The following is a 21,544-nucleotide window of genomic DNA, read 5'->3' on the forward strand; positions in this document are numbered from 1 at the left end:
TGCAGTGACACACCTGAAGGATGGGATGCCATCCAGAGGGACCAGGGAATTTTGAAAAATAGGCCTATGGGAATCTCATGACATTTAATAAGACCAAGTGCTGGTACTGCACTTGGGTCAGGGCAACTCCCAGTACCAATCCAGGCTGGGGGATGAACAGATCCAGAGCAGCCCTGCTGAGAAGGCCTTGGGGGTACTGGTGGGTGAGAGGCTGGACATGACCCAGCCATGTGCACTGGGAGCCCAGAAACCCCCCATGTCCTGGGCTGCATCCAAAGCAGTGTGGGCAGCAGGGGAAGGAGGGGATTCTGCCCTATGAGGGTGATGAGGCCCTGGCACAGATTGCCCAGAGAAACTGTGGCTGCCCCATCCTGGCAGTGTTCAAGGCCAGGTTGGGTGGAGCTCTGAGCAGCCTGGACTTGTGGAAGGTGTCCCTGATGATTGGAACTGGATGATCTTTAAGGTCTCTTCCAAGCCAGACCAATCTGTGATTGAATGATAAAGGTAAAATTCTGTGAGAGATTGAATACTAATAAAATTTTTGGAGTGGAGGTAAGATGTTGGTATCCCTCAAATCATACAAACTATCCTTTTACAGTCCAGTTTTATCAGGAAAAGTTGAAAAATAAATAGCATAAAAAAGGAGTGAGGATACTATACAGAAGAAGTCTTCTTTCGTGAGGTGTTTAAGCATGGTGCTGGAAATCTGATGAATGAGATGTGAAGCTATCTTGAAGTCATCAGCTACTTCAAATTAGTTCCTAAAAACTGAAGACTGCTATTCTGTTTAAAAATAAGTCAATGAATTGCCAAGCACTGACATTTGAGGGATAAAGTTCATTTTGGAAGCTGATATTGCGCAACTGTTAACCTGTCTATCAAATTCATTGAACTAGGACTGTTCTTCAATATTTGACTGAATAGATATAATTTAAATTTGATTCATGGTATTGAGTCTGTCTCTGCATGTAGTAATTTTCCTTTTCACATCCTTCCCAGGTACATATGCATTGAAATAAGTTTAAAATATAACTTGCATCAAAATTGGTTACCCTTGTGCAGTAAAAAAAAGGTGTTTTAATATAAATGCAAACTAGACCTTATTTAGGGCTTTTTTTAATACTTGCTCTCACCCTGTAGTTTCAGTTTTGCAGCAGTGAGTTTCATGGGTATGATAGGACCCCAGAAGTTATTATGGAGCTTGGAATAGTTCTGTAGTCCATTACATTGCTGTGAAATATGCTCTTCTTTTCTTCTACTTAATGTATTTAAGATAAAATAAGTGATAGGGGCTCTGAGTGTTGAAATAGAAAATACAGTGCTGGAATTAGGTGATTTACTATGATTTATTTTGGGGCAAAACCTTAATTTGTTCTGTAAAACAGAGTCTTCTGTTTGTTTTGGAGTAGTGATAGCCTTGCAGGTGATAAGATTTAAATGCAGAATCATAACATTTCTGCGTATGTACCAGAAGAAATCATAACACTTGTCATATTTCTTGGTATCGTTAAACACTTATTTTGTCAAACTTGCATGCTTATTGGATTTCATCTTTTGTTTCCTTTTTTATTTCAGATGAATAGAAGATCATTAATTCTGACAGGATTGGTTTTTATTTGTCTGTTTCTTGTTTATCCTACTGCTATTAGTCAACACATGTAAATGACCAAAGCCTATTTCAAAATCTAAATGAATGGCTTTGGAGCAAGATGAGCTTTTTTTTTTTTTTTAATTTCCATCTTCTTAATGCACTTTTATTCAGCTTGTAAAATCTTGATTTTGTTTTGCCCCCTCTGCCCCCCATGTTAATGGCTAGTTGGTGCTGCACTAGATTTAATGCTTCCTAGAAGTCATTCCAGTTTTGGATAATTTTGGTCAACCTGCTTGTTGTAATTTTTCTTTCTGCCAAAATGGCAGTTTTTATAATAGATTTTATAATAAATTGGGGCTAAACCATGTGGAGGTACGTGCAGGCTGGGGAGACCTGGTTGGTGTGAAGGTTTTCAGTTGCTCTTATATCAATAGCTCACTGCGAGATCTGTAAATTTGGCTGTGGACCCTTAAGATTACTCTGAAAGAGACCTTTGATTGGGTGTGAGTGGTGCCCCTTGCCTTTACTGATGCACATCATCACACACACCAAACTGTTTGTGCTGCTGTGTGACTGAAGTGACTTTAGATCTTAGAATAGAACAGAGTATTTCAGCTGGAAGGGAGCTACGGTGGTCCCCTAGTCCAGCTGCCTGACCAGTTCAGGGCTCACCAAGTTACAGTCTGTTGCTAAGGACGTTGCCCACTTGCCTCTGACAGGCTTGGGGCATTGACCACCTCTCCAGGAAGCCTCTTCCAGTGGTTGAGCACCCTCTTGGCAAAGAAATGCTTCCTGGTCTCCAGTCTGAACCTCCCCTGGCAGAGCATTGAACGGTTCCCATGCATCCCATCACTGGATCCCAGGGAGAAGAGCTCAGCACCTCCCTCTCCACTTCCCACCTTAGGAAGCTGTAGAAAGCTTCCTCAGCCTCTGTTTCTCCAAACTAGATAAGCCCAGCGTCCTCAGCTGCTCCTCATGGGATAATCTTCCTTTCAGCCCTTTCACCACCTTTGTCCTCCTCTGAACACATTCAAACACCTTCACATCTTCTTAAATTAGGACACTCTGCTTGGAGGTTGAGGGAGTGTGGCTTTTAGGTGGTTTTTTTGGAAGCAGACATGTTGCTGGTAGGAGGCTCCGTAGTGTTGGCGGTAGGTAGAAAATTCTTGACACTGCACTTAGTTATAGACAAATGTATTTTTGTTATGTTCATGTAGCTGATGCAAGGATCTACCTTCTCTGACTTGCTAGGATACTCCCCCATGATACTTCCTTGCATTTATAGCCATATATATATATAGGGATGTTGATTTTTGTAGATAAGTTTTAGTTTTTAGTCACTTTCCCAGGAAGCAGGGAAATGTTTGCATGACGAAGCTGGACAGGACCCTGAGATTAGCTCAGCTGGTTAGAGCATGCTGCTAATAACACTAAGGTGATGGGTTTGATCCCCATATGGGCCATTCACTTAGGAGTTGGACTCTGATCCCTGTGGGTCCCTTTCAACTCAGAATATTCTGTGATTATTAGTCGGTTCTGTACACGAGTTGCACTTCTGCTGTTCTTGTGGTCCTCTTCATTGCTTGCTGGTGTTTCCAGGAGCCCTAGGCAGGGAAATTCCTCCTCTCCCAGGTGTGTGTTCATATGTGCATATGCACGTCTGCTCTTTGTTACAGGCAGTACAGCAGAATTTCTGCTCAAGTCTTGCAAATACCTCTTGTAAGCACTTGGATGCTGGTTCGCTCAGGTCTTTGGGAAGGGGAGCATTTGCCTCCCAGTTGCTCCATGAGAGAGCCTTGTGAACTCAGTGCATAGTCCTGGCATATTTTTGGTTTGGTTTTGATACTTATTATGATTTCAGAGTAGACAAATACCTGGTGCTGGGTTGGGATGGCATTCTGCTAGTTTTTGGAACATGACCAAGACTAAAACTGAGACTTATGGAATAAATGCAGCATGTGCCTCAGGACCTTGTGCAGGGTGTAGGTGAGGAGGATGATTGACTGTCAGGAGACAGTTTTGAGAATAGTGTTGCTTCCTCTACAGGCTGGAAGACAGACTTGCTTTTAATTTGTTTGTGGAGCAAGTGATCCTTGAGCTGCTATGGAGATGTGGGCACTATGCTGTTGTGGTGCCTTTTGGCATCATATGAAGTAGGACAGGAGGATAGGACACAGGTATTTATTTGCACTTGGATTAAATAGGTTATAGACAGGGCAAGTAAACATCTCCAGTTTTCCAGAAGGTTTTCAATGGAATCTGTTTCTCAAAAAAATATTGGGTGATGGCTTTGTGTGAAGGAGATATGGGTCTGCCCAGGGTTTCCTGTAGTTTTTTACTGGTTGCCAGAAACATTTGTCTTCCAGAGGGAGCAATTTTATTGAGCAATCACTAAAATGTTTTTCTGACCTATTTCTCTAGGCTGTTGACAACAGTAATTGCTGCTGCTGTTTCTATATGAACATTATACAATAAAACACTGTTTTTAAATTATTCATGTTGATTTTGACAACCTCTTACTCTTGCGACAGTGTTCGTCTCTAGGGAGAAGTAAGGAGATGGAAAATTTTCCTTGGTTTTGACCAACAGCCATCTTAAAGTTGTGGGGAGACAATAAATTGATATTTCTTCCTTTTTTTTTTTTTTTTTGGGTCCTGATTGCATTTATAGAAAAGGAAATTTTTTTTTCATGATGTATCTACATGAGCAGGTTTTAAAATATAAATAGTCTTTAAAGCATTTGTGTTCTGTGTAGATTCCTAATGAAGCTAGGAGGAGAAGAGTATTTTATGGCTTAAACAGGAAGTCTACCGCAGAGTATAACAGAATACAGTCTGCCAAAGTTGGTGGTTAACCAGTGGACAGGAAGCCATAGATTTGTGTATGGTGACACAAGCCTGTATTTTCAAGGCATTTGCCTAGTTTGAACCACAGACTTCTGGAATTGAGAAGTGACCTTCATTTGTAGGGATCAGGAGAGTGGAGTCCAGTGGAATAAACTTAATCTTTCCACTGGGGAAAAGATCTGTATCACGTTTTGCTCCTGAATGTGTAAGGCAAGCAGAGAGTCCGTTTATACTCATTTAATTTTAACTGTGTTCTTTATAGGAAAAAACAGTTATGAGTGGTCCCACTTCAAAGACAGAATTTCTTTTATTCTGTTGATAGTCATAGAGGAAGCAAACTGCTCTGCATGCAATTTGATGCTGCTTTAGTTAACGAGAAACCTCAAATTTCAACCCAAATATGGTATAAAAGCTTGGAGGAAGCACAACCATGGATTGGAAGGGTGATGTGTTACTTGGATATGCTTAATTCTTCACATTATTTGAACTCCCTTTTGACTTTTACTACCAGCAGATGTTGTTAAACCTTTAAACTGTAGTCTCTAACTTTCTGGCTGAAGGTCTGGATTTGGTGTTAGCATTAAAAATGGAAAGCAGGGAGGGATTATTTTAATAATCTAAAACAAGGAGAACATTTGTTTTGAGCAAGTTGTTGATATGGAGGTTGTTATTGACTGTCCTCTCCTCAGAAGTAATTGCAGATGAAGCAATTAATACAAATTAAATACACTTTGAAGGCTTATGAAAAGGGCTTCAGGTTAGTGTTTGCAGAATAAAGCAACCTAAATCATAAGAGCTGTTGTAAGGACTTCTGGGGAATGGTTTTTGATGTTTCAGCATTTAATAACAGCACATGCAAGGTCTGATGCTTATTTCCATAATATGTTGCAGTCCTTAATTATAAGTTAATAGTGGAGCTATCTGGAGTGAAGCTGAGTTACTTTGGTTCCTTGATGGAAAACCTCTTGAGGGTAAAACCTTGCAGCCTTTGTTTTCTGAATATAACCCGAGCTGTGAAAAAAAGGCAACACTTGCTGGCAAAATAGGGATTATGGAGAGCTATTAGCAAATACACTAATTGCTTTTGTAACTGCACAAAGCAATGTCAGAGAGAGTGGATGGGGAGACAGCTCTGCTTTGTCTTAAAATGATGGTGTTTCATAGGAAAAGGCCTTTTGATCTTAAGATGGAATGGTAGTGAGCTAAAAAACTCCACAGGCTTTTTTGTTAATGCAAGGTGTTCCTTATTTTAGTTTTGTTATGAGATAAAACTTCTTTCAGTCCTCTGTACTCTACTAAAATCCTTTGTGAATGTCTCAGAAATGGTATAAATAGCATCCATCATGTCGTGTGGACATGGGGTGCAGTGATGCACTGAAGACCCTTCGAATCTTTCCTCAAGCAGGTGTGCTCGCTTGCCAGGCCTGGAAGACCGGAAGGCAGAGGCATCTCTGTACTGCATCTTAACAGGGGAAGGAAACAGATTTCCTTCATCTTAGTCTTTTAATGCTGCCATGTTTTATTTTTTTTTTCTGTATTGTATATGTAAGTCAACATTCGTTTAATGACTGTTTTCCCTCTCAAAACAAAAACACCTATTTTCAAAGACAGGCTCCAGTAATTAAACAGTGTCATTTAGGTAGCTTTGCCAGAACTGGCCTTGTTTTGTCCTAAATGGACAAATCTGAGGGGAAAATGGCTGGTTTATGTCCCTCTTCTTTCAATATCCAAAGCAGTTATATATATACCTAATGGGCTTTGTCTTATGGAGTTGTCTTGTGTTTCCAGTCTAGTGTTGATTGGATTTTTTTCTTTTAGTATCCCCACATGCTTTTTCTTTGAGAATATGCAAAATACTGAAAACCTGTCCTTGAAAGGTATTTTAAATTTCTTTTCTACAAAATAATATTTTAAGCATTTCAGCTTTTAGCTGCTCAGAAGAAGGAAACTTCACAACTGGATGTGAAATGAGTCTTGAGGCTGGAAGACAGGCCTCTGAAATTCTGGAATCCTTTAAGTGAAACCCCGATATCAGCATTGAGCTTTACCACAGCCATGGAGCCTTTCTTTCGGAACTTGTACCCTCACTACATTTCTGAAAGTTAATGATTTTTTTTTTCTATATGAAAAGATGTTAGGCTGGTGCTTGGATGTATGAAAAGATGTTAGGCTGGTGCTTGGATGTCTTGTGACATGTTAGAATAATGAATTTACACGGAGTTGCGAGTAGCGTATAACAATTGAGGTAATTTTTTTTCAGAATCCTGTAGTTACCGTTTTTCAAATTTAGGTAGTTCCCATTCTAGAAATTGATCTCTGATCTGGATGTCTTGTGGAAGTGATGGGTAGTGTTCTTACCTGGTCTTTGAAAACTGGATCTCCTGAGAAAACCTGAGCGTATCACTTGGAGTTACCTTGAGATGCTGTGCTAATTGGTCTGTTACTTAATGATTTGCCAAGGGGCAGGAAAAAACCCACATGCTACTTCTTCGAGGTCATATGCAAAGTAAATGGAATAATATGTGATTACAGTTCTGTTAATATGCTTGGAGTTTTTACTTTTGGAGAATACTAATAAAACAAATAGCTGCTGTGAATGGAATTTGTGTCGCATGAGTTATTCTTTGGGAGACTAATCTGCCTGAGAGCTTTAGGATTAGTCAAGGAGGGATTTGCCACTATAGGCATTATTGTAACAAACTGGACTGTGGCTCTATGTTGTTCAGCATTGCTATATAGAAGCTGCTTATCTGTGTAGATCGGTGCTCTAGATTATATTTAATTGCATTGTAATGCAGATACTTTTTCTTGTCAGAGAATGAACAAAAATTAATTAAACCATTGGCTATGAAGAACACTTGAGTGATGTATAAAATTCGTCACCAGCTCATGTATTTTAGCTGGATATGCCTTTGATGTAACCAGGGATTCATTCATTCATTCATTCAATGTGTTTAAAATATTATGACAGTATGCATGCAACAAATTGCTTATCACAACATCTGGTTTTAGTAACATTTCAGTCTACTGCCTTTTCTGGAATTGTTTTTCGTATTTGTAAATGTACATGTTTTAAAAGAAGTGCTACATTTCCTCACCCCTCCCCCCAAATACTGTTGTTCAGTCTCCTTTGTGATCAAACTGCTGTTGGATGTCTCTTAAAATCAGTAATAATTCATTAGGTTTTACATTCTGAGGAACGTGTGCAGCATAGAGACCTCTCTTGAAATTAGTTGTTGTCTCAGGTAAATTTTATCTTTTATTTTTGGATTTTATTTTGGTTTAGCTTGACAGTGTTGGGTTTACCAGTTGGACTCAATAATCTTAAAAGTCTTATTCAACCTAAATGATTCTTTGATTCTATGGTCCGAATGCTTGAGTTTGGTCTACAGTGTCTGTTAATTGCTCCCGTATTTCTTTATGATTAAAAACATTTAGCTGTCCTAATCAATAAGATGAAGTACTGTGCTGAGCAGGTCATTAGTATGGCCCTGTCAACTCAAAATATAGAAGGCTAAATGTGATTGTGACTTGCTCTGGTAATTTCATTAAGCTGGGAGATGTCATGGCTTTTCTGAAGGGAATGAGATTTTAAGTAGACAGTCACAGGTGGTTGTGTTTGTTAGAGTTAAATTGATAGCACTTCCCCCCCCCCACTCTATCTACCTTTCTAGCTGGGAAAAAAAAAATATCAAAAAGCTCCCTGCTATAAAAGCACAAGGCAAGTTCTCAGTAAATTTACAACTTAGGATTTGGAGTTAAAAAAAATTTAGAATCTGCTGCAGTGTGACTGCTGTGTGCTTTATTAATTTAATAGACATCTCAGTTGGAGGAACCAACTGGAATTGAGTTCACATTCACACATCACCTGTGGAATTACTAATTTCTGGTTTTATTGAAATTTTTATAGGGTTATGTTGCACCTATAAAGAAAAATAAAATCATTTATTTGGAGGATGGGTTTTTTTGTAGATTGTTATAGATATGTCACGTTTGTGTTGCTCTCCAGAGTTTCTGAAGACATTAGAATGAGTAAGCATGTGATAGTTTTGCTGATTAAGGCAAGCCAGACAAGGTGTCATCACAGTTATTGGAAAATTCCCCAGTTACCCAGTGGAAGGACAGTGATGGTTGACTGTTAAATTGTACAGAGCTTACTAGTTTCACAGGACAAGAGAAATTGAGATAGTAAAGGGAAGTCTCTGCCGGTTGAGGTATTCCTGCTTTTTTGGTTTTTAAAGCCAAATTGTGCTAACATATTAGCATCTTAAAGAAGGAAGGAAAATAAATATTCTCTCCTTTCTCTAAAAAAAACCCTCCAAAATTAATGAAATACTTGTTTTGATTGTGGCATTTACACTTCCAATGCTAATCCAGTGGGTAGTTAGATGTTCACTCCTGCAGTGTTTCTTAGTGTGACTTTTTTTTTTTTTCAATTATTACTGTAGATGTATAAAATTCATGAAGTCTTTTTTGCGTTTCTCTAAACAAAGATTAGGGAAACTAATACAGGGGGTTTGCATACTTCCTGTAATACTGTTTCTTCAGTTGATCATGAAGTTTTAAAATGTTTTTAATTTTCCTCTTGAAAAGCCTTCTAGCTGAAGGATTGAAAGTTAAAAATAGGTCTTTAAGCCTAATTGCGTCTTCTGCTGTACCTTGAATGCAATGGACCCGTCTTTGGAGCATGAGGGGCAGTGGAGAGCTGTTGACTTGTCTCTTACCTGTTTGCTCAACACAGAGGGGCTTGAAAAAACACACATTGTGGAGTTTTTATGAAACTCCTGGGAAAAACTTGTTACTTTTTTATTTTAGTTGTTAGTGGACCCTTCCCCCCTCAGTATACCAGGTATGTTTAAAAAATTAAACTTCTGTAATTGTGCTCCAGCTGTGTTCATTGTTCTGGGTAAAAAGACAGTTTTGGGCCACAAAATAGTTTGATTACATCTTTAAAATCTGTGTTACACTGTTGTAATCTGGATTTCTGTGAAGACCCGACCTTATATTTCTCAAATCTGCCTGAGTCAAAAATTTCAGCCTTTCCTGCCATGGGTGGTTGAGTCTAGAGTTTGTTTCAGTCTTGCTTGAGCTCTTCCTGCTTTGGATGGACTAAAATGAGAGATGTGAGGTTAAAACTTTTTTTCCTTCTCCTTCCAGGTGCCTGCTGATGGAAATGCCGGGTTGCTGGCAGAGCCTCAAATTGCCATGTTCTGCAGCAAACTCAACATGCACATGAATGTGCAGAACGGCAAGTGGGAATCGGACCCCTCTGGCACCAAGACCTGCATTGGGACGAAAGAAGGGATTCTCCAGTACTGTCAGGAAGTAAGTGCCATCCTTGGGAAACACTGCAGTGGTTTTTCTTCTGAAAACCTAAGCGCAAGCATGTGCTGGAGAACTCAGTCTGTAGGGAGCTTCCCTTTCTTTTTTTACCTCTTCTGCTCCATTGCCTTTTTGTCCTTTCTAAAGAGGTTCTCTCCAGTGCCTGTTAAAACAACTTCAAAAATTGGTTGCTGTGGGAGTCACTGGGACTGTTGTTGGACAATTTTATCTCTCTTTCTTCTACCCTTGGGGGATAATTTTTGTACAGTCTGTGCACAGTGGGCTTCTTTTTTATGAAGTATTTTGAATAAAGCTGAGGTGACAGTTTATTATTGAAAATGCCCTTGTTCTTTCTGGCCTGATCTTGAAAGAGTCAGCTGTAACATGTCTTCTGTCATCCTACCATGATACTGAAATGCATTGGGGCAGTTCAGAGTTATTGGCCTCTGCTGCACACTGAACCATTCAGAGTTTCTTAATAGAAAAAGCTTGCCCTGCAGATGAAGTCACAATGACTGATTTCATATTTGAGAGCAGAAACTTATTACCCACTTGCTTATGTTCTAAGAACAGCTTGTGGATCTAATTTTGTTTTGTCTCCGTGCTGTGATAGCGTGGTAACCTCGTACCAGTGTGTGACAATTCGAAAAGAAAATGCATTATTTCATGCCATGAAACAAAAGGGCACGGTTTGAGTTGCCTTAGTCCTCACATCTTGCTATACCATCTCTGTCTTTTGTTGTTTTTAAAGCAGGGGCTATTGCATTTTGCCATAGCAGTAGCTGTCTTGCTTCTTAAATGTCAAACCAGTTCCTCTGAAAATGTTTCTTTAGAAAGCAAGACAATTCACTTTTCAGATCTTGGCTCTCAGTATCTTCAGTCCTGTCCTTTCAGCCGCTGATTGTTCCTTCTGTTTCTTGCAGTGTTTTGTTCAGTTTTTATTGCATTTGGTCTATATTCTTTATGATCTTTATGGTTTATATTAATTTTAAGGATGATATTGTAATGGCAATTGAAATTGATTCTTCACCAGTAGCCTTGACTCTTTATTAAGCTTTGTAAAATTCATGTTTTTGTTTACCACTAACAGAATTACCAAACCTAACCTACTATTACAGTTTTAAAGATTTCTTCTGGTTTTCTGTTGTCTCCTATGATTTATCTAAATCAGGTTGATTTTTGCATAATGAAGTTATTGAGGGTGAGGAAAGGGATAAGAAAATGGAAGTAGAGCATCAGTGAATAAAAATCCATGAAATAGTATGTTTGTCCAAAGTCATAGAAATAAATATGTGAATTTACAGGAGTAAGATTAGAAGGTTTGGGAGATTTTAAGGCAATGAATAGCTCAGTAGGTCGGGGATTCAGCCACAAATGCTGCAGACAGGGAAGGATTCCAGAACAAGATCTTGGAGCAGTAACTCTCAGTTGAATGTTGGGTGATTTTGAAATTTTCAGTGGCATTTTAAAAAAAAAAAAACTTTCTCAAAAGTAAAGTGAAGGGGAAAGTAAAAGCAGTCAGAATTTAGTAGCCATAGATTTTTAAATGACAAAGGGAATGATAGGAAAAATGTTGACTCCATAAGGAAAAAGTTCTTTGCCAAGGAGAGTGGCCATGCAATGGCACAGGTACTTAGTCAGGCTATGGAGTCCCTGTCCTTGGAAACTGGGAGAGCTGAACTGGGCAAGGGCTTCAGCAACTTGGTCTGGCTTAGATATCAGCCCTGGTTGGAGCAGAGAAAGGTCTGAGTGACTGTGTTAGGTTTCTTTTAACCTGAGGGGTTTTTTATGCAAATATGAAATTGTCTCCTGGCTGAAACAGAGGAGAGATGATCTGTTACTTGGGTTTTTAAATATTTAAACTCTACTGTGGTGATAAGCCCTAATTTGTGAGCTTGACAGTTTATTAGCTTAGCATTAGACGATCATGTCATGATGTTAGAGTGTCTCTAGCTCCAGTTAAAAGCATGGCTTAGGGGGTTCTACCCTGTCATGAGGCAAAACGCTGGCAGGTCTACTGCCTAAAAATGGGGTGGGCATCTTCCAGATTGTAATTAAACTGTGTTAATTATTTGTGCATGTTTAAGCAGTGTACTTTCGTTAACTTGAAGTGAGCAATTCTACTGTGGCGCTGGCCAGGAAAGGGCTCTGCTGCTTTGCTGTTGATAAACTTGTCCATGACCCAACAAGAGAATTGGAAGAGTTGGATGAGAGTACCCACTTTTACCAAAGAAGTGAATTTGTAGAGAATTGCTGGTAGATGCAACTCGAACTGGCTTCTCAGTTTTGGGGAACCCCTTGTTGTTGTGCTTGGTATTCCAGATATCCTGGGGCTTAGTATCCTGAGGCTAACAGTGAGTAGTTTTTCCCTTCCCTTCTACTTGTTTACCTTGGCTGCAAGACAGTACTTGCTATCAGGGAATGGGACAAATTTGCATTTTCCCATTAGCAGGAAGCACTAGTCAGCAAGGCTGAAATGTGATACCTCTTGTGTTGAAATAGTTTGCAGGTAAAAATCTCCTTTTTGGTTGCTTTTGCCAAATACGATCTTTTCCTTCCTTTCTTTTCTCTCCTGTTCATGCTATTTTTTCACCAATAGAAGGATTGCTGCTTGTAGTGGGCTTTTTTCTTGGTATAGGCTGAGTGTAAATGCTCTGCTAATGATTCAGACAGATACTCTTACTGCATCTCTCTTCACATTCCCTGGCACTGTGGCAACTCCTTTGGTTCTCCTATCTTGCTGTAGCAGCAGCTGTTAGTACTGTTCTGCAGAGATGCTGGTTGTTGGGGTTTTTTTACCCAGCTCCAAACAGAGCCCTGAAATGATAGTAGGCAAGGGAAGGTTTGGTTTCTTTCCCCCTGTACCTCTAATGAGAAATCTGTCCATCCTGGTTTTCGTTGCAGATCCCTTGTGTGGTTCTGTACCAGGCATTGTAATAATGACTCTGTTGCAAGGGGAGATGCTCTCCTGTGGTAAATCCTGTAGCATTAGCTCATGCACTCAATTCTTCCTCCAGCAGGGAAAGACCAGAAGGGACATGCCAAAAAGAGACAAGTGGGTGGAAATGCAATGTACAACTACAGTAATTTTGCTCTGTGGCTCCTTGGCTCTAAAATAATAAAAAAAGCGCATATTTTTATTGTAAAATTTCACTCACTGTCAGTCAAAACTGATATTTCATGTATTCTCTGGCTTTGTTTTCTTCCTTGAAAGTATTTAAAAAAAAATTCTATCACCTCCCCTTTCATGAGAACTTACAAATAGATGCATTCTTCTGCCTCCTTGTTAGGTGTTTCAGAAGAGATTTTCTTGACAGTGCAAGGCCAGATGCCCGAGTGGTGGTCAGAGCACAGGGCTGGATGGTACCTGGAGTACAGAGGACTTGTATTTCTCTTGCAGAGAAGATTTACTGTGAGCCTTTTATGTTTCCCCTGAGATTGCCATTGCTACCTCTTCCCTGTCCACTGTCAGTGTAGGTGGATTTTGGAGTCTTGATGCAGGAAGTAGCAGTAGAGGAGCATTGCAGGGCAGAAAGGGAGGAACGGGCAATAAGCAGAACCACCTACATGTTTTAAAGATTTATGTCGCTTGTTTTTGCTTCGCTTCCTTTGAGTGGGAGCTCGGTGCAGCACAGGAACTCATCTGAATTTATATTTGGGCAACACATCACATAGTTAAGTGATGAAAAAGCTCAGACTGTAGATTGCTTATTTGAAAGGAAATGGAAGATACTCGAATGCTGCCTTCCAGCTTCCTTGACTTCAGTTACACCCTGATCCTGAACTGGCAGGACGCGGTTCTGGAAGCACGGTAGATCCATCCCCTCTGCCTTCAAATCTGCACGTTCCTCCCGTGTTCAGTGTAAGCTGGTGGCCTTTCTTGTTTTTTAAACACCACAAAATCAAGCTTTCTTGGGTGGAATGAGATGCTCATTAGAGAACTACAGCTTACTAGTGGTTTCTTTTAATGTCAAGCTAGCTAGCATGCCACTGGATTAATTGTGCCTGTTACTGTGAAGTAAAGCCACACGGGCCTGAGCTGCAAACAGCCATCAGATGCAAGTGTTACAGGTGCCAGAACAACGTGACATTGATGTAAAAAGGGTGGTTTACACCTGTGTGCGTGCTGGAATCCTTAAGGTGTTGTGAGTGTTGTAGCTGACACTTCACATCAAGCCATCAGTCAGGCGAGTCCTGCTGCTGACACTGCAGTGCCAGCTGTTCTGCAGAGATGTTGGGGACACCCTGCCATACACAATTATTGGATAACTAGCCCCTGGGGAAAGCTGCTTCCAGCAGCCCCTGATGAGTGGTTAGCTGATGTCCCAGAGCAGGTAGGGACAGCTGCTCCTGGACTTCGCCTTGTATTGTTTTCTGGAAGGAGCTGGGTGCCCCCCCCACACACATGGTGAAACCCTGGGACAGCATGTTACTGTCGAAGGAAGGTGATTTTTGGAGGCCAGTTAGCTCTTGTTGTCCTAAAATGCATTTATAAAACTGACCTGCAGCCTGCCTTTTGACTAAGTGTGTTTTTAGAGTTACACGAATATGCAGAGTAGGAAGTTAATTTAGGTGTGCTCCATTCCCTGTTTAAAGGGAGTGACTGTCCAGATGGAAGATACTGATGTATGTTTTATTATATTAGCAATTTTGAGCAGCTACGATATGCCGAGGTTTATGTCTGGTAATTAGCATACATTATATGAGTTCCTTGAAGGACTGAAATTATTTTGCCATCTGTGCTGAACTCACTGTCCAGAATGGATTGTAGAAACAACACTCACAGCTGGCAAAAAGTTAATTTTGTCTAATGCATGTTTTTTGCCCCTCTTAGTTTAATTTGGAGGGGCTCATTTCCATTTTAAGTATGCATGTAACTGTTTGTTGGCTTTTCTTTTATCCCAAGACCAAACCAGATCTATAGTAAAACTAGTCTAGGTGTGGATATTGTGAGGATGGAGTAAACCTGGGAGCCTGGAGATCTACTGCCCCTGTCTCACTGTGTAAACTTCAGCTTAGATGCTTAGAATAACTTGCAGATGCAAAGTGTATATTGGCTTTGGCAGATGTTACACCCAGCATCTCTGAAACCACATCATGACTGCTTGATTTTTTTTGTAAAGTCATGACATGTGTCCACTCTCTTTTTAAAGACCATTGAGATATGTGAGGGTCTTGTGCTCAGTGTGTGTTTCTTACAAAAGTCTTCCACAGGAATAACAAAACTGTAAATGCATTTTACTATGTTCTTAACTATACCTGTGTGTTACGTGGAGAAAAAATAGTGTAAATTCAGGTAACAGGTAATTTATTATAACTGTTGACAGAACAGTGTTGACATTTCTAACCTCTGATCATAATACTTTCAAAAATTATCATCTTGTCATTTTCTCAAACCTCCTGTGTTTATGCCATGTGTTTAGGTAAGTTGCTGGTGAAACCCAAAAGCTGCTTCTTAGCCAATACAGTAGCTGAGGTGTCACCATACTAAAGTTTTGGCATTGTTTCACCCCACAAGCCCCAGCTGCAAGCAGTCCTCAAGTTTCTTCTTTGGTAGATGGGCCAAAAGGCCACCAAATGACTGGCCCAACTCTTTTTATTTACTTGCTTGGCTCCCTCCTGCCAGTATCTCTGATAATCCTTTTGTGCCTCTTGCCCTGGGACCCACTCCAGGCAGGACTGATGGCAGCAGTTCCCTCCCTCTCTAGTCTTTGTCCATGTTGAGAGCTTCTGAAGATTTTTTAGAGGGTTTGTTCAACTGCCAGGGATGATGAGGATTTTAAAAAGAGAAAAAGAGTTTGGCCTTTTTTTTTTTCCTGAGAATTTGAGAGACAATGACAATGGTCTTGCTGCTGTGATAATGGTTTCTCTCCATGTTACCTTGTCATTTTCTTCCTAATAGGAATTGTTTTTATCCGGGCTGCATAATGTGCTGTTTCTAGTTTCTCAAAGGAAATAGCCATGGTATTGAAGGTGAAAATGAATTTTAAACCTGAACTACTCTAAATTCAGCAGCCTAAAAAACCATACATTTTGCTCTGAGGAGAACGATCTGTTTAGTGAAACATCATGGAAAACATACAGGTTTTTGGCAGCACAGACTGTCCTTAAGAACAAATGACATTTTTAACAGAAATTGGTATTGGTATATTCTGAGATGTGTACAGTCATGCTGAAAAGTTTGGGTGAACAATATCTTAGCACTCTGCACTGAGTATTGAGGACTTTGGTTTTACTTACCTTCTGGTCCCAGCAAAAGTTGAATTAGTTTCCCCTGTCTGACACTGCTTCAATCTCATCAGTCTACTACTGATGGTATATTTATCCTGCAGTTAAACCTTAATATGCTCACCTTCTTGAGGAAAAAAGGCTGGGATTTTTAGCCCAAACTGTAGTCTACCCTTTGAATTTATTTCAAATCAAGTGACTAATAAAACTTGGAACATATGTTGCAAGATGATGCCTGCCTTTTTTTTGGTGATAATAAAAAGGTCCCCTCTCATTTTTTCCCTGTAAAGAATTTTTTTGCATCTCTCAAAAAGAAATGAAAAACATCAGAATCTCAGTATGTTGTTGCTTTTATGATCAATTTTCCCACTCCTTTTGAAATAACATGCTTTTCTTGTGGAAGAAGAGTGCTTCTGCATTGAGGCTGAGGGAGGAAAAAGGATGAAAATGAACAAGTATTGTCTACATAAATACATATTTAGGTAGATGTGTGCTGCAGTGTTTAATGAAGCTGCAAGGCTGTATTTTCCCCTAGATTAATTTTGCATTTCACAGATGTAATGGACAAGATGAATGGCTCGTCTTAATCGACGGGTTCCACCAGCGTGGCATCTGTACCAGGAGTACGATAGTTTATTCTGTCCTCTAAAATATATGAATGCAATGCCTGTATGCAGGGCAGTCCTGTTGCCTTTTTTTGTTCATAGTTGAACTAACAGACAACCATTTAGCACATGATTGGGGAAATGTTTTACATTTTCATCAGCATACTCTGCTCTGTGCCTGTGGTTCTCTCCTTGAGGCTGCAGAAGGTGCCTCTGCCCTTGATTCTCAGCATACCCCAGTGAAGGGAGCACAGCTCAACTGATCCAGCTCTTGGCCTTATTACTGGAAGCCCTTCTGGGAGTGCTGTGTAGTGTTGGATGTGGTCTGTGGAGGTGTTACTTTTCCTGCACAGGTATCCTGGTTGGGGCAACACAACAGACCTCTACTGCTGCGTGTCACCATTCCGTTTTCTGTCTTACATACAGAGTTCCTGTGTATTGTCTGCTGTCTTCTTTGCAGACACATCTGCTGTCTTGCACTGCGTGACTCTGAGATGGACTGGTAGCAACTGTTCCTTTAATAAATAATATTATAAGCCTAAGACATAGTAGGCATTAAGTGTGATGGTTACCTTAAATAAAGAAAAATCTGTTATAAATATAGGGCTGTTATGTTTCAACCTGTTTGAGGAGGAAAGAGAGACTATTTACAAGGGCACGTAGTGACAGGACAAGGGAGAATGGCTTTAAACTGACAGAGAGTAGATTTAAATCAGTTAGGAAGGAATTCTTTGCTGTGAGAGTAGTGAGGCACTGGAACAGATTGTCCAGAGAAGTTGTGGCTGCTCCATCCCTGGAAGTGTTAAAAGCCAGATTTGATGGAGCTCTGAGCAACCTAGTCTGGTGAAAGGTGTCCCAGCCAATGGCAGGGGTGTTGGAATGAGATGATCTTTAAGGTCCCTTCTAACCCAGACCACTCTGTGATTATTTTCATCTACCTTTTCAGAGCATGGTTTCATGGACTCTTCTCTCTGGCACAGAATTATCCCACTTTTGTTAAGGATCATCCTGGATCCTCTTGAACTCCTGACACTTTCCACTATGATGCAGTTTTTATTCTTAGGGGGAGTTTTCGGAGATAGGCCAGTTCCTTGATCCAGCTTCTGTGCTAACACTGGCTCTTGGAGAGATGTTAGCAGTAAATGGACAAAAGGAATAATGAAGGAATTACACCCTGGCAATATCAGACATGAGACTTGAGTCCAATTCAAGACCAAAACCACAGCCCCAGCATTTGCTGGTGTACCTCTGCAGATGGATGGGTGCAAGTGTGATGCCTTGGTGGGAATGGTGCTCCTGAGAGCTGGAAGGCTGCCTGCAGGATTTAGGTGTTTGAGTAGTTTTGAGTGTTTGTTCCATCCCTTTCTGCGCATGATTGTATATATATGAACAGGTAGTATGCTTTGTGTAGCATTCTATATTTTTTGGATCATCCTCATCCCTTATGGATGGCTTTTATAACTTTTGTGTACTATATCTTATTATTACCTTATCTTGTTATTATATTCTATCTTGTTTTTTGTTGTGGTGTTAATGTTACTGTCTTCTGGTTTGTTTTTTTCTTTTTTTGATGAAGACAGGTTTCTTTTTTTTACTTTCCCATTTCACCCTTGTCCATGCTGGCTATAGCTGTGATTATTTCCCTGTAACAGTGCATACAAAGCTTGTAGTCACAGGCAGTGACTGGTTACATGGAACAAGCTCGTGTTCAGAGGTCCCTTGGCAAGGAAAAAGGCATTATGCAGAGTTTCACTTGTCAGTTCTGCAGGCAAAAGTAGAAAAGGGAAAGACAGTTTCTCTCATTACGTAGCTTTGAAGCTGTCATGAAGGTGATGATTCCTTGAATTTGTAGCAGGGCAATGCCCCAAGGTTGGATGGGGGAAATATTTCCTGATTTTTGGGACATTTCATTTTTTCCAAAGCAGTTATGACTGCTTTCTGATTTCTGATTCATACAGCAGCATTATCATCCAGTTAGCTTTTATCCAATTAAAATTATTATGTAGCACTGTATTGAGTGCCTGCTTTAATCTTCCAAATACTGTATGCCTCTGGCTAATAAAAAAATCCCACTGATAATCTTTTTTTATAGATGTGTGCTCCTTACAGAAAATTGTTCTAAATGGCTGTGGATTAATTATAATTGTGGAGAGGTTTGTGAATATCTGTCCAATTATTGATGGTTTTATCCACCTTTTTTTCATATATATATAGAGAGAGAGAGAGAGCGAGCATCTTTTTAATAGTTTAAACGGAATTTTAAATGTTAATTTTTTTTTTTTTTTACTTGAGTAGGGTGAGATTTTTACTGAAGGGGTGTTATTGTAAATTGCTAACAAAAAAGTTTGAAAGATGAGGATTTTAGGTTTTATTTTTTCAGAGCTCTTGAGGCATCTGGCTTAATGTTGAGACTAAAACCAGCATTGGATTTAAGGTCCCTAAGACTGTTCCAAATTGTTGTGAAGCCTTAGAATGAGTTGTTGTTAGGGAGAGGGAAAAAGCGTCGTCCTCTTGAGCTAAGACAGGAGCTTCTACTAGAAGCGTATTGTTTAGAAGATGCATCAAAATATCTCTTAAAAAATCAGCTTTGTATTTTGTGCGTGCCAGTAGCTGTTACATTTATTAACAGAAAAAACAGAAAAAATTCTTTGTACTCTAATGACAATACCATGTTTAATTCTTTTTCTTCTGCCCAGGTATGAATATTGAAACATGAATGCTGTTCATCTGGATATGAGGAAATATTGTCTGATACAACATATTTTGCCAGCATAGTTTCTTTCTATAAGTACCATTGTAGGTCAGAAAAGCACTGATCTCATGGGAATGTAATGATACTCAAGATGTCCACTGATATTCAAGATGTCCAACTGTGTGAAGAAATCACACAATGTTTCCATTGGAATATAAGCCAACACAATTTGTTTTGAGTCTTATCCTGAGTCACAGGTACATGCCAGTGATAATTAGGCATTTGTAAAACACCTGATTTATCCATTCATTACTCACTTCCAGTTGGCCTGGGAAGAGAGTTGTGGTCAATAAATTTTCTTGTAAATTCAGCTTCTGAGGTATTTTTTTGCTCTTCCTTGTTTGAGCCAATTACAGACATTAAAAAAAATTGATTTTGATGAGTGTTGCTTCAAACATCTGTGAAGTGTTGCAGCTAACGTTGCTTGTCCAAGTTCCCACACAGCTTGGCAAGTCTGAGAAGAGCAAAAAAAAATTAGAAGGAATCATTCAAGAGGCAGGAATTACATTTATACTTCTAAACAAGGAATCTAAGAGGATTTAATTAGACTGATCTTATTAAAGCTAAACTTGTAATACCATGTAAGTTAATATGTGTATATTTTTTAATATTTTAGAGGAGATTGTCACAGAAACTAATTTTAAGCTATTGCTGAGAGCGCATCAGTGGATATGGCAATAAGCAATTACTTGCTGAAGTCTGGAAGGTGGGTTTTAATATTTTGGAGCCAGTATGGATCAGAGCCACTCTGTTGAGTAGTGGTGTGATGTCTTCCTATCACGATTTCATTCCTCTAATCCAGGTGTTCCATACAAGAGCACCACTCTGGTTTGGAGCAACACAGAGGACTGAGGAATCTCCCTTATTCAGCCATATTTGAAGTTCCTGAATGTTCCTGTTTTTGCAGACTTACAGCTTAAAGATCTTGAGCTGTTGTAGCTTAAGATCTGTAGCTGGATCTGAGATGGTCAGATATGACCTAATTGTAGAAGTTCTTACCAAATCGAAGAACGGTTTAGCACAAGTATTGAGCTTAAGTGGTATGTGCTGCTGCAGGAAAAAAAAAAAAAATCAGTTTTCTTCTCTTCCTCCTTATTTCTTCTCTGCCAAGTTTTAGCATATGTCTGATCTTGCAGCAAGGAAGTTTAGGGAGCTGAAATGGCACAAAGCCAACCCCCTCAAACAAACAGGAAAAGGGTGAGTTTCCCCTCTCTCATGTGCTCAGCAGGGACCAGATGAGCTGGAATGCTGATGTGGGAAAGGTGTAAGGGGAGGGCAGGACTACTTAGGACAGCTGGCCAGAGGATGCATCTGCTATGATCTTTGAATAGCCCGTGAAGAAAAGCTTTCTAGGTGTTTCTGAAAGCGCTACATCTTTCTGCCACTTTTTCCTGTGTGCTTTCAGAAGAACACATCCTCTTAATCCCTGAATTTCCCTAGCAAGCTTTCTCTGGCAGTAGGCAAAGACAACGCGAGCAATTTAAAGGGCAAAAAAAATTTGATGTTATTAGTTGTAGAAGACAGATGTCAAATCAAGCCTATAATGAAGAACAGGACATATGTTAATCAGAGATGCAAATGTGGCTCCATGATTTAATTTTGGACAGCGGCAGAAACGTAAGTGGAGAGCAAATACATTCAAAATACCAGAACCTGTGCCGAAAATGAGAGAAAAGGAGGGTAAAAATAGAGAAATGTGAATGAGGCTGGTGTTTTTGGGCAGAGTGGTGACAGGAAGAAGGACAGAGGAGAATTGACAGGTGAATGAAAGACTGAGAAATTTGATGTAATGCAGTATCCTTGTAGTGGTTATCTGACCTGAAATTTAGTTTTCCTGGGTCATTTGCTAAACTTCTGTTCCATGGTCCTGTCATAAGGATTTTGAGAAAAAGGGTATGGGCTCAACATCTCAAATGCAGGGTCCCAGTTGCTTCTGGTTTTGCTGTTCCTTGTGTTTCTGCCAGGGTTTTACAGCTGGAGGTACAGAAGGAGTGACCGTGCTCAGGAGCACCAGCCTCACATGCTGGTTTCTAAGATAAAGATTCTTTTTCACTGTTGTTTAGCAAATGAAAATCTTTTTCATAATGCACAAATGGATTTGATGTTTGTAAATTGATTTATCACATTGTGTTGCCATGTCATAGAATTTTTTGTTTCATGGAGTGTTAGAGGGTCGGCCTGGTGGTTGTCACAGAGCTGC

General features: G+C 39.8%; 1 protein-coding gene across 1 annotated transcript in view; it reads left to right on the top strand.

The window, feature by feature from the left end:
* APP (amyloid beta precursor protein) overlaps window positions 1-21,544 on the top strand; it is a 204,558-nt gene that overhangs the window by 31,690 nt on the left and 151,324 nt on the right. The window contains 1 exon segment of the mRNA XM_032680859.1: window positions 9,595-9,762. Coding sequence (XP_032536750.1) covers window positions 9,595-9,762 — 168 coding nt within the window.

Source organism: Chiroxiphia lanceolata, chromosome 2 (assembly GCF_009829145.1).
Source record: "Chiroxiphia lanceolata isolate bChiLan1 chromosome 2, bChiLan1.pri, whole genome shotgun sequence".
Lineage (NCBI taxonomy): Eukaryota > Metazoa > Chordata > Aves > Passeriformes > Pipridae > Chiroxiphia > Chiroxiphia lanceolata.